Genomic DNA, 19,175 nt, shown 5'->3' with positions numbered 1-19,175 from the left:
GCCTAAACATAACTAAAAGAGAATGAAAAACTACAAAATAATAAACAAAGAAATTAATAAAACGTCAAACAATAAAATAAAATGGTTAAATATGTAAGTGTCTATCTATACAAAAAAAAGTCGAAAAAATAAAATAAAAGAGAACATGGATTTATTGTCCACATTTAAATTATATTACAAAACAAAAACAACAGAAAAATAAATATGTTACATAACTACAGTTTCTCTCACGTAACGTAAGTGCACTTGTGTTTAAAATGTATCGAGATAATTAGACGTAAATTGCGACAATTTTCGTCTCAGTCAACGTACAGTACAACCATATGACAGATAACGGCACCCTACAAGGATGACGACAGTGTGGATCGCATAGCCAAAATGTGATATGTCCCATATAAAAGTCCATGATGGGTACTGACCTTATAAAAGCCATTTCTTTGCCAAACCCGGACACCGAAACTTATAATGTTTTCCTTACTGACATTAAGACTGACCGTTCGAGATACGAGGTACCATTTTCTTGCCCGTATCAGCTACCTATTTAAAAAGAAAATTTCGAATAAATAACTAAAAAAAAAAAAAACAGCCAAATAAAGTTAAAAAAGAAAAACATAACTTAAACTAAAAAAAATAATAAAAACTAAACGAACCCAAGAATACAAATACCTTCCAAAACAAAACTTAAAAAATGGACTTATCGAAAGTAATAATAATTTTTCCTTTAAGGGGTTGCATGTAATTTTGCAGCTACTCGCCAGCCACATGTATATTTCTGTATCTTTTCAGTGTAAAACGTGATACAGAATGTAAATAATTTTGGAACTGACTATGGGTATGAAATTCCATAAATAAGTTCGAGAACAGGGCAGAAACGTTTTATTTTCAAAGAAATAACTTTTATGGCCAAACCAGCACCTCAATGCATGTAAATATATATATTTACGCCATCAAGGAAAATAAAATACATGTTTCTTAATATTCCACGAATTTTACGTACCAATGTCGAGCAAGAAAAAATAATTGTTACTATTAAAAGAAACTGTATTTTATATTAGTTCTAAATTAGTTCCTTTTTCTTTTTAATTATTATTAGGAAAAGGTAAGTCTTAGAAGTGGAACAAAAGTGAATTTTTATAAATCCGATAAACCCACGAAAGTTGCAGGACTCTATGGAATAAGGATATCGAGAAAAACTTAAAAAGTTAGAGCAAGGAGTTGAGAGTTCGAATAAAGCTGGAGACATACATATATGTAACGTAGATGTACGTATGTCGTAAATCGATTTCGAATAAGCGAAGAAACGTGCAAGAAAAGACCTCTAAATGTAAAAAAAGAAAGAGACCCACCATTTCGAGAATACAAAATAAATTTTCTCATTAAAATTCGCGTTTCGGAATAGCTGATTTATCGTAAAAGGCAATGTAGATTCCATTAATTTCGGTACCATGGCAACGGAAATTTATCAACTCCCAGGATTGCGATTCGGTCGGCAAGCAAGGAGAAGGTGGGTGGTAGGTGGTGGTGGCGGTGGTGGTGCGGCAACGGGGGGTCGCCTCTCCGCCGCCGTCGCGACGACGAGCGTCGAGATGCGGGGCACAATTTTTATATTGTCTACAGAGAATTAAGTATCGATTTTAGCGAACAGCGTCAGCTTATGTATTAAATTCGTAATCAGCAAGGCGCAGTGTTTTGCTTTAAGTCGAAGAAGCTCTCACCGCCCCCGGGCCGCGGGGTTGGCGTAGCTTGCGCAAGTCTAGACGGGCACCGCCCCCCTTATATACACCTATATTCTGCCAATTAATGCTTGCTCCTCTTTCTCCCTGTGAACCGACTCTCAAACACATACATATATATATAAACACATAACTATTTTTACATGTATGTATGTACTCCTAAAGGGACGGTCCATGAAACGATGTAGCAACCGATTCTAAGCAAAAATCCATTGCTATTTAACGATTAAAAAACAATAATATCAATAATTACTTGTTATTGGCTAAACCAAGTCCTAGGGCTGTTGAAAATCAAGACATCATGAGCAAGAAGTCCAAATAAGATATCTACGAGTATATCAAAATGAACAAGAGAGAAACTGATCTTCTCAAGAACTTTTATTCAACATCTTGAGCATTACAGGCCAGGAAACATAGGTGAAAAAAGATCTGAAAGACGAAGTAATTCGCACCCGCGATAATGTTGTTGTGCCGTCTAGGGGAAGATAATAGAAAATGCCTCTCATCTCATGGGTACATCATGATTTTTTCACTATTTATGATTTTTATAATTACGCCAAAAAAATCAAATTTTGTAAGTTTTTTAAACACTATAAGAAAAACCGTAAAAGATAGAGAAATGCTGTACAGGTGAAATATTAGTCTTAAAAATAGCTAAATAAAAACATATTGCAAATAAACGCTAAAAATTATGTGTAACCTACTGAAATCCGTGGTTTGTATACTTAAATGTACACAGAAGGTAGTTGCTAACAGATCGACGGTTTTTCCTGTATCAATAAAAAATGACCATTATTGTTTCCATCTAAATTGTGATGCTTTCAAAGTGGACATGACGATTTTTTTGAAGTAAGACTTAAAGAAATCAATATCACATTTACAGGAATAATATTACATTTACATGAATAACAGGTAGAATTAACAAGACAATACTCAAATTTTCATTATTTTTCATCGTATCATCGCGTCAAGCGGCAGTCCTACCAAAACAATTAACAGAATCTCCAGTATAAAATCAAAATAATTATAGCTACAAGAACGTAAGCTTTCACGTCCGTGGTCCAAATAGCTCCAGACGTTTCGTCTACAACTACGGCTAATATCTGCGTTAACAACTTTCGTTGCTGAGTAGAACCACTAAAGATGCCAGTTTCTCGTTTGTTTTTCACTTTTTTATTTTACTATTGATTTTCCATTATGGTATAATTAACGAACAACTTAATTTAATTCCTTACATCAAATAGATTGTAGAACGTAATTATTTCTAATTGACATTTCAATTACAAACTACTTCTATTAAAATATAGATATCGTAGCTTTATTCTGTATTTTAACTGTTTAAAATCCATAATTCATTGTCATTAATTATTTATTCTTTCCTATTCGGTATTTATTTAAGTAGTTGATTAATTGTGTTTTCCCTAATTAATTATTGATTTCTCCGCATTTCACAACGCTCTTACTTCTTAATTATGTACGCACATGACAAATTTCTTTTGCATATATAATGGTGGATCTCAAGCCTAAAGAACAACCATAAAATCCTAATTATTATTAATTACCTACTGTTAATGTACCCAAACGTGAACCATCACGGACGGTAAGAGCAATTTAGTGTTAAAAATTTATTTCTTATGACAACCCTATTAGTAATGCATACCTTAAATGATTATGACACTCTTCTTCATTTTTTTGTCTCTATTTCTATATCTCACAGTCTCTCTCCCTCTCTCTCTCTCTCTCCTGATGATATAATAAATTCTTCGCGTAATGCGATCCTGTGGTACGTCCGTAATTTTATTGTCAATTTTATGTGGACGGACTCGTTACTGTACCGGCCGATATGACATTTGCTAAATGTATAAAATGGATTAAGAACCCAATAAAACGTGTCAAATTTTTTTAATGTACTTATTAGGTACTAGCCATACTGACGTCTCAGTAAAGTAATAAATAAAGTCAATGACCATCTGCATTTTATCTACATATTTATTATTAGATATTAATTGGACGGTGCCGTATTTACTGTTTAAAAATTGTTATACCACTAAGTCAAACCGTCTAAATTTTGACGAATAATTAACGTTGTCTATTATCCTGAATTCTAATCCCTGAGACATATATGCAGAGTATGCCATTTTGGAAAACCTTTTACACCATAACCTAACCTAAATATATCGTGCGTAACACTCACTCTTATGCATAGTATTTCATTCTTGAGGGCAGCAAAGCACTTCAAAAATGTCGGTCATTGAAACATACAAATCAGCTAAAACATTCAATTGAAAATGACGACTCCACGAATTAACCATATTAGTGATCAATTATCATGATTTCCGCGGTCCGGACCTGGACCCAGAGAACAAAAGCGTATCGGCCTGGGATAACTGCATTTGACGCATAATCACGCAATTTAAAACTGATTAGGTTTTCAGCAAAATCGGCAGGGTCATGTTTTGTTGAAAATAAAAAAACTAAAAAAAAAAAGGCAAAGTAGCTGAATTTTACCATTTATAAATCGTATAATGCAGAATCTAAACGCCTTTCGAGTAATAGGCAGTATTATTATTATTATTGAAACATTTGTATAGGAAATGTGAAAAGAAAAATACACGAATACATAACAATAATAAGATAATAATAAAAATAATGACCCGAACTTAATTTTATAGGTCAACAAAGATTATCTGACCAAATACGAGTAATACATAGAAAGCCCTAGTACAAATACAAACCACAAAATGTATTAGAAACCCACTTAGCCAAGCTTTATTGGGATAGAGACGTAATTACAGATAAAACAGTTAATCATAACAGACCTGATATCACACTGACCATCAAAGAAACTAAAACGATCTACCTAATAGATGTTGCTGTACCAAACACTGAAAATCTTAAACAAAAACATATTGAGAAAATTCAAAAATATATGCCTTTAGCAGATGAAATAAAAGACATGTGGAATCAGAACACAGTTCGAATTATTCCAATAATAATATCATCAATAGGTGTTATACCTAAAACATTACACGCTAGCCTAGCCGAGTTGAAACAGCATAAGTTTACGTACATAAGTCTACAGAAATCCGTAATCCATGATACATGCGGAATAGTGCGTATATTTCTTAATAGTACTGACATATCCCCCTTTTCAGAAAACATAACAGGTTAAATAACAAGCGGAGTTTTTAATACTCACTGATCATATTTCAGGGTAAGAAGAACCGTTAGCTCCCTAAATTTTAAGAACAGAAAATTGGTTTCTATATCCCAAAAGATGTGAGTGAGGTTCTTTGGCATTAGTCCGTCTTCACTTGCTCAAAGTTACCAGTGCAAACTGAGAAGATCAGGAAAATAATGATAAATAGAATATATGGTATTTTTATTCCTTCCACTGGGAAGTCAGTCATGTGGACCTCCTTGGTCGTATCTAGACCGTCTTCTTATGTAATGATTTAGCGTTCGATACTCAGTTCTAATGATTGTGGTCTAGAATTGCTTAACTAACGTTTCGCTGTGAGTAGCATCCTTTTAGGACCTAAAGTCCTTAATCTCAGCATTACAGCAGGGAAGAATTTTAGGTCCTCGCCAGGTGAAAATGGTCAATAAAGACTACGTGTAAACTAATGATAGTATCAATTGTTAGTAAATATAATTATCCTTTAACGTTTTATACGTTTCCTGGAACACATTCGTCTTTCTACGTTAGTCGTAATAAGAAACAAAAACAAATGTATCGCGAAGTGCATTCGAAAGCGTTTACTATTATCCGAAAAACAATTAAAACTATTTCAACGTCGTTCATTACCTATTATTATATGTACTTATTATTAAGAGTATATTTTTCATGAAACGTTAACCGCTATTAATAAACAGTTTCATACGAAACAGCCTTAAAGTCAAATTGCTCCGTCAACTCGAAATCACGTACTGTAAAAAGTTTGTTTTGTATGTGTTTAATTATCGGCAATTAAAGATACTTTAGAACAATGCACAGGAAAAGGTTTATGAAATGTGTATTTGCATGCACGGCTTATAAAGCGACAACAAAGAATGCTGTGTCCGACTATGCATCGACGCGGGCAATTTGCAAAGAAATAATTGTAACAATACGTACACCTTTGTATGCGTACGTGCACATTTCAACTATCAAGACTTCATAATATTTGAAATAACAATTTTACTGTCGGTCATTAAATCAAAACTTTTCGTAAATACATAAAATTGAAAATATACAGGGCGGAATCCAAAAAAAAATAGGTTATCTGTAAATTCGGTTTACTGACGATAGTTGAACGTGACAACGTCATAAGAAAATACTGATGGAATGGTTTCATTTTTCAAAACAAAATTTTAATTTTATTTGTTTGATAGATATTTTGTATGGATATAGAGAAGGAGCTAAATGGAAATGTATTATTGTATAGCAGCTGTCCACGCGGACGCATCGCTTACTCAAGTAGGAGAGCGACAGATGTCGAACGCTGCCGAACGCGGAAGCCGATTGTGCCTCTTTGTCGCTCGTTCCGCCCTCTCGCTTGCACTTCAAGCCTTAAATGGAACGCCTCAGAGCGAGGTAACGCCGCATGAGTCATGTTTTTTCGTGCGTGGAGCCGGTTCCATTGAATTATAGGACGTAGTCACGTCAAAAAAATTAACATTTTCCAAAAAAACAGTATCAGGAATTCAGAAAATAAAAAGCTACAACACTTAAACCAAAGTTAATTAAGGATCATAAATAATACATTTTATTAATGTGGTGGACACGACGCCACCGAATTCATTTTCTAAAAGGCATAAATTATAGGTGGTTCAGAATGACATGAACCTTAAGGCATTCATACTGTATGCATGGAAAATATTGATGCAGCTGTTTTTCTATTGATTCTAAATTTGTGTCCAAAGCTGTAAAATGGTTTTACGAGATAAAAAGGCCCAGGTTAATGTCATTCTGAATTATCTCTACCTCAAAAATCTACTCCGAAATATATCAAATAGGGACGTTAGAGTGTACACAGCAAAACAAAATATCATTCTTTGAATGACACCAAATTTTGGCACCGTAAACACAATACGATAAAAAAATTATTCATATACATGTATATCAAACATCGTTGAATTTTGACTAGGGAATTCGGTAGAGAATTAAATTCTCTGTAGGTTTGTTTACAAAGAGAATTTCATGAATTCTATAATATAGTTCTTGAGATATAAGTACGGTTTGGAAATAAAATTTATTAGGAGAAACTTTAAATAAATAAATTTTCATTGAATCATTATTCAACAATTTTCGAGATCAGCATTTTTAATGTTCTTTATGTATGATTTGACTTTAAAATATTAGTTTTCAATAGTTAGTTCTAGATGTGTGCATAAACGCTCGTCTCTAAATAATTTATGCCTTATTGAAATTGTCATGATCTAACCAGTATTTCTTTTATTAAAATGACTTTGGGTATTAAGTTTAAATCACAATTATTTTGAAAACAAGCTCGATTTTTGTAGATACATTAGGACCGAGTGCCATTTTTACGTAGCTTTTTCTCTAACGACGATTTTCTTGTAAGGGAGCGCCTGTGACCTGAACAATAGAATAAATTAAACAGGTATATTTAACTTTAAAAAAGTAAGAAAAAGTAGTCTCCGGTCGAAAGGCATTCGACGAGGCGTCTCGAAACGAAAAATAAAATTTAATATTTTCGGTAGGTGAAATCAGATAGCTAAATCGGTTTGAATCGGACCGGACTTTTTCGTAAAGACAAAACGATAAAAAATAAAGAATCGTCGACTACACACACACGCGCGCGCGAACAAGAACGCAACAAAACGAAGGAAGATTTAGAGCCTGGATCGTCGAACGTCCATCTCGCCGCTGCAACTGTCACTCATCAATAACGCGTCCGAGAAACTATCGACTTTAATGATGAAAATCAACGGGCTACGAACCAGGGCCGAAGACAAGGCCCTTTCCAAAAATTAATGGTCTTTTTCCAACGGGGCCGCAAATATCAAACAGCACCGGCCGAATTTAAATCCAACCGAAAGACGAGTGAAGATAAAAGAATAAGAACATCACGGCAAAGACAACGGAAAACGAAAATGAATCTCATGACAGTTACGGCATTTTGACAATAGTATTTAGTACCTAGGGAGTTAAAACAAAGCAAATGTGAATGAAATAGATTAAAATAGTAATGTGAAAATTCATTTTAGATTTTCTATCCACTATAAACTTCCTCAAGTTAATGATGAAAAACATGAGGAAGTTTGTAGTGGATGGAAGATCGAAAATGAATTTTCACATTAATATTGCATATTAACCAGTATTAGTAATNTAAAGTATTTCCTTAAATGAGGGGTTGTTATGTTGATTTTGATTTGATTATCAATAAGTGAAAATGTCAAAGACTGCAGAGCTATGTGATTTAAAGATAAAAAAATAAAACTGACTGATTATACTAACGTTTTCTTTATTTTTCTCTCAAAACATGATCCTTATAAGGAAGTTTCGGTTTCGCTTTCGGCCGAAACTGAGACCGTTGCCGAAACTCGGTTTCGGTTTCGGTCGTAAAAACCAGTTTCGGTCGGACACTAGAGGCAATATATAAAGCACAATATCTAGTGGCAACATACTTCATACTGGTATTTTTTTAACTTGTAAAACAAAAATGCACAAATAATTTGGAAATACCATTCGCTGTAACATTGCCCTCCCCCCTGAAATTATTTTTGTATCCGCCCGTTTATAAGTTCTTAGTCACAATCTACACAAACGTGATCCTTACACTGTTGATAAAGATTAAAGTTTCATAAGCTCACTATGAAATTTATCGTGTAATTATTTCTCTATCTTCATTGACACCTGTAGAAAAATCGGTGTGACATACTGTATGTGACGGGGAAGAATATAATATGGGATGAACGAGAGAGAGAGCTCCTCCAAATGTGACCTTCATTTCGCCGATGCTACTAATAAATTGCCTCGCAGATACTGCTTAGCCTTGCATGGTTAATTAAAATTTATTCCGTATTATTTATAACGACAATAATTTAAGATTCAGAGCGATTGCTAAATACAATGGGCTTGTTAAAGCCACGGCGTTAATTCCTTTCTACGTCCGCACCTCTTTTTTTTAAGCGCGGCACAGCACAAAATATACACATGTTGGTATGTAGATGTGCATATGGACGTAAGTGGAATCGGGAGAAACCAAAGGAAAATGCAAAAAATCGGACTCGCGCACCGAGGACTCCGTACAAACATACAAGTGTGTATCAATCAAAAGTTTCGATTCTCAAATATTTTTCCCGCTTTTTCCGAGTACGATTTAAGTTTCCCCCAAAACCAGTGTTTTGTTTTATTAAAGTAGGTAAGCCAAGATATAACCGCGCCACAGACGACATTGCACACGTGTAGAGAAGAGAAACATGGATAACTTTATTTCTAATGGACCGTATTGTCTCACTCTCCCGATATGACGGAAAAATTGTTTACTACTTGTACTTACTGTTGCAGACGGTTTTGAATAAAAAAACGAAACTGACATCTACGAATCTTTTATTTCAAAAATGTTAAAAAGACGATGTTGTTTCCGAAGGGAGGGTGCAACAATAATATCATGGTAGACAGTGTGAGGGATAAAAAGTGGCTAACAGAAAACATATTTATGGTTTGTAGAGAGACCCATAATTATATCGCTTATATTCTGTTATAGGTATATGTAGATATTTCAAACCTAATTCAAAACTGTCTTCCACAGGAAAATTATTAAATGACCGACGAGACAAAATCATAACATTTTCATTTGATATTCATATTCGATTTTTTATTAGGCGAAGTATGTTTAAGTTGAAGGGACCACGATTAGGGTTGCCATCCGTACTTTATTATAAAGTATTGTACTCTATTTCGACTGTGCATACGTTATATTTTACAAAACACATAAAGTACGCAAAAATACTTTATTTAAGGCCTTAAGTAAACATCGTAATTTTGTAAGCGATTATTCGAAATTCAGAGTATTTTTACATNCTAGTTTAAATATTATGATATTTTTCCAACAAAACTATTTTATTTTAAATGTATTTAATTTTTTAGCTTAAACGTATTTTTCTCACTGAGAAGTTTGAAAATTGGCCACAGACAGCGCCACACTCACTTTTGCACATAGCGAATAGCGTAGGTACCATTTCTTAAACCCTTACCCGCTTTATAAAAAAAATTGTCAAAGACATGTCCGGATGGTACCGTTATCGACAATTGATAGCACTTATTATTTGGGTTACGTAAACATAACCCGCTGATTCCGTCGGCGACTGTTTAGCTACATCAAGTATTACATCCTTTCTTGTATGACCCCACAACGACCAAATATTTATATTTAATCCCTATCAGCATAACATAATAATAACCTAACTTAACCTTACTTAATTCCAGAAAGTAGGATTTTGAGAGGTGATGGCACAAATTATTATCCTTACACATTGATATGTATATGATGTTGTTATTTCTCTATGATTTCAATGGTATTTATTTATAGTCATGCTGTCTTCTCCCCCTGAACTAATGAAAATAGGTAATTGCACCACGTACCATGCAACATGTACCAAACACTACTATTTCGGTATGTAATAACACAAATACTTTTATTCTTCTTAAAATCTATCAAGTCTAGTATTTAACAGCGAAAACCGCGGTTCCTTCATAATCAGTACAACAAAAGCAGATGGTCCTGATCCAGCCCTTAATAACGGTTAAGTTTATGACTTTACGATAGGAAGAGGCGGTTATAACCAAACTCTCATAACAGCTTACAATTTAAAAAAAAAAAACCTTTCTAATAGCCGTTTGAAACTTCTGTGAATAACTCCATTTGGACAATATATCGTGTACTCTCTTGGTACACAAAAATACCAATATTTTTGATCTGATAAGAACTATTGTAATAGACAGGTATTATAGATATAACAAGGTTTAGCATTTTTCGGTTTGTTACTTACATTTTGGCTTTTAAGTGATACGTGTTTAATAATTTACTTACAGTGACCAAAAGCTGAATATGCCCGTGGATGTAACTTTGTTAAGAGAGGATAAATACAGTGGTAAGAATCATGGTAACTTGCAATTTTTGGTGAATTTAGTTTATTCATTATTGTATGAGAATAAGTAAAAGTAAAACAAAAAAACTAGTATGCAAGGGAAGAAAAGTAGGTGAAGAACGAATATAAAGATAGGAGAAGAAAAATTAGAAATAATCTAAGAAGTTAGATAAGTCAGGATGAAAGGAGCAGTAGAGATATAAAACATAAAATCCGAAAAAGATTGTTAAAGGTGTATGTTTGGATTGACCATTGACCCACGGAGTAGCGGAAAAGAAAAGGTTAAAAGTGTTCGAAATGTGGTGTTACACGCGAATGATGAGGATACCGTGGATAGAGAAAATTAGAAATGGAAAGATCTTAAAAAAAAAAATAGGAGAACAAAGGACTCTATGGAAGTCAATAAGAAATAGACGAGGTAGGATACCTTCTGAGGTATGAAGGGTAAGTTAAAGACTTATTAGAAGCAAAGGAGTTAAGAAGAGTAGAGGTAGACCTACTTTAGATTACCGTTCACAAATAGTTAAGGATGTGGGTTGTTCTAGTTTTAGGGAAATGCGCAGATTAGCTAAGGATAGGAAAAAGTTGAGGTGCGTGTCCAACCAGTCTTAAAACTGACGACCTTATGATGGTGATAATTTAGTTTATTTTGTATACAGTATTTGTAGAGGATTTTTCAAGAGCATGTTTTTTAATATCAATTTAACCGAAAAATATTACTTGTTGAAGTTAATGCGTGCGCATATCTTGCAATTTTTTAATTAAATTTCAATGGTCACCAGCCAGCAGCTCTCAATAGCTGTTAGAACGGGAACAAACATAAAATACAAAAACATTCGGAATACTGGTGTAATTCGATATATCCTTATCCTGGAGACAAATAAATAATTTATGTAGCTACATATGTACATGTACGTATGTGCTTACATAAAGCCGTGTATTTTTAATCGTACACAAACCGCGTCTATAGCTCGTTAGCCAATGGATTCGCGAATTCCGGTAGCTATAGTAACAACAGCGTACTTATCTGTCTTATTGTACGGGAATGAATCTTAAAACCACGCCTAGACTCGTCACATCCCTTTTTGTTTGCGTAAAACCAGTATTACCTCTTTTCGTTATTGCAGTCTGCAAGAAAAGAGCAAAACAAATGCGTTCCAGCATCTGTGGAATCGTATCGCTGGCTTATCGCCGTTCGATCTCGGGACACTACCACTGTTCGCGACCATCTCAGTTTACAACATAAAAATAGTTGTACTTCACTACTGAGCATCTTTCGAATTGTTAATCAATAACTTTGTCCAGAATTAAGCTTAATAATCACAAGTAAAGTCACGGGACACAGTAATCCCATGTAGTTTTGCTTATCTCCCAAAAATTCAGTTAATATCTAATTATATTTATTTTAATTCATCCTAACTGTATCTTTGATATGTAGTTCTAAGTCAAAAGTCCTTATTTCCAATTATAATTTATAAAAAAACCTTAATTTTTTAATTTTTTATACGTTCATAAACTCATTGACAAAACCATGCACTTAGCATTATCATAATGTTACTTTATAATCCTTTTGATTTGCAGCTTTCAGAACCTATAATTATGAATCAAATCGGATATCTACATCAGGTAGCACGTGCTATTTAACTATATCCACGTTACTCAGCTATGTACTGATGCACATAAATTGGAAAGAAGCAATTCATCTACAGGAACACATACATAATCCGAAGCACGCAATGTATCATAATCGTAATCATGAGCTAAGATGATTTCCCATGAATAAATAACATTGCGTAAATCGGATACTAATACACCTACAAATAATAGAATCTCTCAAAACTTACCATTAGTGCCGAACAGGGAAGTCTGCAGGAGTTGGTTTTGCATGCTGTAGGAGTTATTGCTCCCCAAGGAATAGAGCTGTTGAAACAGAGATTCTTGGCTGTCCTTTTCCCCTTTCGACGCAGCCGCCATTTGCATACTGGCCATTTGAAGAAGTTGCATATGCGAATTGTTGTTCACGTTTTGCGACGATGGCGCGACATTGGTCGTGGAATCGGCGGGAACGTTCCCGGAAACTCCCGGAATCGGCGGCACGGTAAACTCGCCATCGCTACCGGAACCGTCTTTGCTCGTGTTCTCCAGGTGTAAACGCACGTTCGCGATATGACCTTTGGTGAAGATGTGGTCTTGGATGGAAAATTTGTGCGAATATTTAAACGAACATACTCTGCATTCTTCCGGCGTTTTGGTCGTGTCCACGTCGGAACCACCGAGCACCTTTTGCAATGCCAACTTGTTCTTTTTCTCTTTCGCGCGGGCGTTTTGAAACCAAACTTGTACTACGCGTTTTGGGAGACCGATTTCGCGACCCAGCATTTCGCACTCTGCCATGGTTGGGGTTTTGTAGTCGGAGAACAAGGACTTCATCACTTTGACCTGGAGCGAAGACATTTGTGTTCGAAATCTTTTACTAGCAGAATTGTTTTGGTGTTGACGTTGCTGCTGGTTGCTTTGAGTACTGCTGGCTGGTGACGTGGGGTTGCTTTCGTCGTCGAAAAATTCAGTTGTTTCCGACATTGAGTCGCTTCTTTCGTCGCACAACGACCGCTCACTGAGATCGGTTAATGGGCCTGGATCGCACATGCTACGTTCGTGATCCATGTTGACTTTCATGGGCCTGGATAGATCCACCGGTTTCGAAAGATCTAACGGTGTTTCGCCTGTTTCTTCTTTGCCCGTTTTGACTTCGCTCCGATCACCATTGGTGGACGCTGTGGCATGTGCTTGAAGCTCGCTGATGTACCGTTTCATGCTTTCCTCGTAGTACTTCTTAATCGAATTTTCGATGTCGGAATTAAGCGGCGGAAACAACTGTGGCATGATGGCGGCATTTTGGGATTGCTGGCTCTTCGTATCAACGTTCGGGTTAAAGTTCGGCGACGACTCTAAACTGACTTCCTCGTCCGGTATTGCGTCAATGTTTATTTCCCCGCGCGCGCACTGATCAGAATGTTTCGCGGTCAAATGAGATTCTAGGGCAGATTTCACTTTGAACAGGGCCGGACAAAACGGGCAGCGTTTGTTTATTACTTGCGCGTGAGCGCGAAATTGGCCCTTGCGTTCGCGTGCCCGCGTATTTTGAAACCACACTTGCACGACACGTTTTTTCAAACCGACCTCTCTGGCGATGTTTTCCAGCATTTTCCTCGACGGATTGCTTTCGATTTGGTATTTCTGATATAAGTAATCGAGTTGTTCAGGTAGAATTGTCGTCCTCAATCTCTTGTCTTTAGGTTGATCGGATACGTCGCTTTCGGAATCTTCATCAAACTTCCTCTTTTGTCCGACCACGCTGTTGATCATGTTCATAATGGGATGTTGAAGAGCGGATGCCGTATTGTTCAAATCGTTTATATTTGCCGCATTGAGTTGCTGAAGTTGCGCATGTTGTTGAAGTATGCCGAAAGGCGAATCGGGAGGATAACTGGGAAACAGATTCGGATTCATAATATGTACGATTTGATGTTCCCTCCACAGGTCGAATCTTGGAAAAACTAAATTGCATTTGTCGCACTGAAACGAGCCTTCTTTGCAATCAGGCGGCTGTGGTGTTGACGTTGGTGATGTAGGAAAGTTTGATCCAGAGTTATTCGGAGTAATAGGGATGTTTGTAGTTTGCATTGGACTGTGAGGATTGTTCTGGGATTGTGATGTCATTGGAAGAGAAGATTGTTGTTGGTTGTGTTGCTGCTGCTGGGGTGGTGGTGGTGGTTGTTGCTGCTGCTGTTGTTGTTGCTGCTGCTGCGGCTGCTGTTGTTGTTGTTGTTGTTGAGACTGTTCTACAATTGTGCTAGAGTTTGAGTCCTCGGAACTCAAAACTGCAGCAATTTGAGCAGCCGCCGCTTGAGCTTGAGCAGATCTTTTGGCGTCTTCCTCCTTAAAACAGTGGGTCTTCTGGTGTCTTATAAGTTCGTAATATCTTTGGAACACTAAAAGGCATTTTTTGCACTGGTAATTTAGTCCTGGTGTTCTTTGAAAGCGGTTTGCACCAGCTTCGTCTGTTGTTATGCCAGGAGAGGGTTCAATCGCTGGTTGATTTTCGTATACTTTTCTGGCCTTTTGACGGGCATTTTGAAACCACACGACGATTACTCTTGGACTCAAATTTAAAAGTTTCGACAAATACTCCAAGTCGTCGTCTTTTGGATAAGCATTGTTTTCGAAAAATTCCTGGAGTACTTTGATCTGGTAATCGGTGAATCGGGTTCGATTCGCTCTTTTTCCCGTGGAACTTCCTGCACTACATACACTGCCGCCAGGATTATAATCCCCTCTGTTTGGACTGAGGCAGCGATTTCCGGAAAGTGGAAGGATATTTTGAAAACTATTAGGAGTCGAGAAATTCGACTGATTCATTTTCGTAGGCGGTAACATTGGACTTGTAGATGTACTAGTGTTGGGAGTAATACTTAATGGGGCAGACGTGGTGGTTATTACATCAGAAAATTGTGATGCGATTACAGATGTCAAATTGAAACTGTTTTGGGAATTCGACGTTTGTGTGTAATTTTGTGGGTCTGAGGTAGTGACGTATGAAATTGGGCTTTGACTGTGAGGAGGGAGATTAAAAATGTGCGTTTTATCTTCGTATTCGTTGCTGTGATGAAGTTTCTCATCCATGTATTTATGAATATCTTCTGCCGGTTCTTCTTTGACTTCCATTTTTATTTGAGTGGGCTGTTGCAAGTTGTCCTGTTTTCCACCATCGTCTGTGCTACTGCCAGAGCTATTGAGGGGCATAACCTTGGCTTCCCCAGTCTTCTCATACTCTTCCAGATTCAAAGTTGTTGAGGGTGGATTGTTGAAATTGTATGGACTATCTTTGTTACGTTGACGTTCTTTGAATAACGTATTTCGAAACCAATGTTTGATGACCTTCGGTGGCAGGCCACTTTGTATGGCCATTTCTTGGATTTGTTCTTCGGATGGCGAATTGTTTATGTCGAAATGAGAGCGAAGAATTTTCAGTTGTTCGTCGGTTATTCGGGTTCTCGCACGCTTTTGGTTTGCAGCCGCGCTAACAGCCTGTCAAGAATTTTCAATTTGTACCATTTCATACTAAACAGAGTACACTACAAAAAAAAGTTATTTACTGTTTCCATTCTACTTATAAATTATTTTCCTGCGAAATTGTAACACTAATTACAATTTAACCATTTAATACTATTTAATTTAATTTTTTTATTTTTATTAAATTATTTAATAGCATCGTTTAAATAATACAATACCTGTGCATTTACGACAGAACTATAGGGTTGTTCGGAAAGTCATTTCGTTTTTTCTTTTTGTGGAAATGAAAGACAGTTTTCGTATAATAAACAAATACTTTATTAAATTATATATTGACCGTTCTGGTCCAACACCTTTTGCCATCTTTCTGGTAGTAGCACAATTTCACGCTCATAAAATTTTTGGTCTTTGCTGGCAAAAAACTGATCGAGGAGGTTTTTGACCTCCTCATTTGAGGTGAAGGTTTTACCGTCTAAAAAATTTTGGAGTGACCGGAACAAATAATAATCCGATGGTGCCAGGTCTGGAGAATATGGTGGGTGTAGCATTGTGTCCCATTCAAGCTGTAAAAGCTTTTGGCGAGTGACCAAACTTGTGTGAGGTCTCGCGTTGTCTTGGTGAAACACTACACCTTTCCTGTTGATTAGTTCTGACCTTTTCTGTTGAAGTGCATCATTCAGTTTGTCCAGCTGATGACAGTAGACTTCCGAATTAATCGTTGTGTTATCCGGTAAAAGCTCAAAAAAAAAACGATTCCTTTAAAATCCCACCAAACAGACAGCATCACCTTTTTTTGGTGAATATCGGCTTTGGAAATGGTTTGAGCCGGTTCATCTTTTTTGCTCCATGACCTCTTGCGTTTGACGTTGTTGTATACAACCCATTTTTCGTCCCCAGTAATGATGCGCTTCAAAAACGGATCATTTTCGTGACGTTTGAGAAGCGAATCGCAGACGTCAATGCGGCGACACAGATTTCTCTCTGTGAGAACATGGGGAACCCATACATCGAGCTTCGAGGATAATCCCAGGCCTTTCAAGTGGTCATAAACTGTTGAATTTGATAAATTTAACCTCAATCCGATCTCACGTGTTGTTATTCGCCGGTTCACATCAACTAATGCCTTTATCGCGTCTTTATCAGCTTCAACCGGCCTTCCCGAACGTGGTGCATCTTCGACATCAAAATTGCCGGATCGAAATTTAGCGAACCAGTTCTGGCACTGGCGTACTGTCAACACACCTTCTCCATACACATCAGTCAATTTCTTTCTGGCTTGAACAGCATTTTTACCCTTTCTGTAGTAAAACAGTAAGATATGTCGAAAATGCTGCTTATCGCTCTCCATATTTAAAAGGGCACCAACCAAAAACTACTGCGTAGAATTAATTGGAATTTTTCACACACAAGCCTTCCTATATGAGCTCTCAAAGCATATAAAAATTATACGGCTTAAATGTGAAGTTGGGTGCAAAAGAATACAATTAAATCCTCTGTCGAGAAAAAACGAAATGACTTTCCGAACAACCCTATATTTGTAATAATTAGAAAAATAAATTTATATTAAACACTCAAACAATTGTTTGAAAATTTCCATTTGTTTGATAGGTGATCAACGAATTGTAAATTACTTCGAACACTGGACAGTATATTGTCTTATTGTCAAAAAATTCTACACTACCAAGCAAGAAGGGCGACATATCTAATCATACAAGACTCGGAATACTCCATTAGCGCTGCTGTTCAATAAATTCCCCAGAACTAACAATGATACTAAAAAACTTACCTTTTCGTTGCAAAAACCTTAAACGATGTCACGTGTACGAAATGAAAGTCTTGAATTGCGGCTCGAAAGAAAAGTAAGAAATAATATTTTCTCGCGCCAGTTAATGACTAAAGCGAATTAGATATCGTAGAGTAATTAACGCGACTGCACCTCTATCCGAAGTAGGACTGGCTGTGTTATTGTATTGTCTAGTTATATTGCACTGCAAGTAACACCTCATCGGAGTCGGTGCAACGGTCTGGCATATAAACAGACCGTAAAAAGAATAATTATTGCTCGAAGAAAACAGTTTACATAAACGATCGAAGCGGAGCAATGTCATTGAATCCTCTCGTAAATAACATTAAAAACGCTCAGGCTCATTTCGCATCTGGCGAATACGAGAAAATGATAATTGAAACAAGCAATGGTCGTTTTCAATCAGCTACAGTATTAATGCTCTAACTAATTACTCCTCGTTTTAATTACACTGACAACTCGTTTATTTTAAAATCGACATTATTATTTAAATGAACAAATTTCATTTTTGCGAAAGGGAACATGGCCAATTTTTTATTTTACAACTTACAGAACGTTCAAATATAAAGACAGGAGACGAAAATTTAGAAAAAGTGACTGATTTTAGGTATCTATGAAGTGAGATAAGCCAGGAAGGTAGGAGTAGTAGGGATATAAAGCAATATAAAAAGAAGTCATTTCTATGCTCGTGATCGGTTAATTAGAAATTCGAAAAATATTGTTAAAGGTGTATGTTTGGAGCGCGGCGCTGTACGGGTGCGAAACATGGACGATGGGCGCGACGGAAAAGAAAAAGTTACAAACGTTCGAAATGTGGTGTTACAGGCGAATGATGAGGATACCGTGAATAGAGAAGGTTGGGAATGAAGAGGTGTTAGAAAGAGTAAAACAGAGGATTTTATGGAAGTCAATAAGAAATAGCCGCGATAGGTTGATAGGACACCTTCTCAGGCATGAAGGTCTAGTCAGAGACATATTAGAGGCAGAAGCGGGAGTTAGGAGGGGTAGAAGTAGACCTAGATTAGATTACTGTTCGCAAATAGTTAAGGATGTGGGCTGTTCTCGTTTTAGGGAAATGTGAAGTTTAGCTCAGGATAGGAAAGAGTGGAGATGCGTGTCCAACCAGTCTTAGGACTGACAACCTTATGACGATGAGAACTTTCAAATATTATTTATATATTTTTTTAATCTGTATTAAAAAAGCACTCAAGATCTGTACTGTCGTGTTGAGTAAAAAAACAGTAATCATCATTTACTGGCTTTTAGTAATTTTAATTCTATCAGGATTTTCAGACTATTTGCCGCACGCAATAATAATAAAATTAATAATTAAGAATGTTATTTAATAATATGTTTTTACGATATTAATTTTTAAGTTTATTATCGAATGAGTCACCGTTCCTAAATATAGAAACAATAAAATAATTTTTTTGAAATAAAAAAGCCGTAACTTTTACACTAAGTAT

The 19,175-nt window shown here is 36.2% G+C and overlaps 1 protein-coding gene across 10 annotated transcripts in view; it reads right to left on the bottom strand.

Moving 5' to 3' along the window:
- The window catches only part of LOC108739418 (zinc finger homeobox protein 3), a 339,092-nt gene that overhangs the window by 75,799 nt on the left and 244,118 nt on the right, over nt 1–19,175 (bottom strand). For 9 of the 10 annotated variants that reach the window (XM_018473313.2, XM_018473315.2, XM_018473312.2 and 6 more), the window contains one exon: nt 12,677–15,920. In XM_018473313.2, coding sequence (XP_018328815.1) covers nt 12,677–15,920 — 3,244 coding nt within the window. Of the gene's footprint in view, nt 1–163; nt 538–12,676; nt 15,921–19,175 lie in introns of those variants that run through there. The other variant, XM_018473320.1, reaches the window with a different exon arrangement.

This window comes from Agrilus planipennis, unplaced genomic scaffold (genome assembly GCF_000699045.2).
Source record: "Agrilus planipennis isolate EAB-ADULT unplaced genomic scaffold, Apla_2.0 scaffold169, whole genome shotgun sequence".
In the NCBI taxonomy this organism is placed as follows: domain Eukaryota; kingdom Metazoa; phylum Arthropoda; class Insecta; order Coleoptera; family Buprestidae; genus Agrilus; species Agrilus planipennis.
This window is presented reverse-complemented; position numbering and strand designations above follow the sequence as displayed.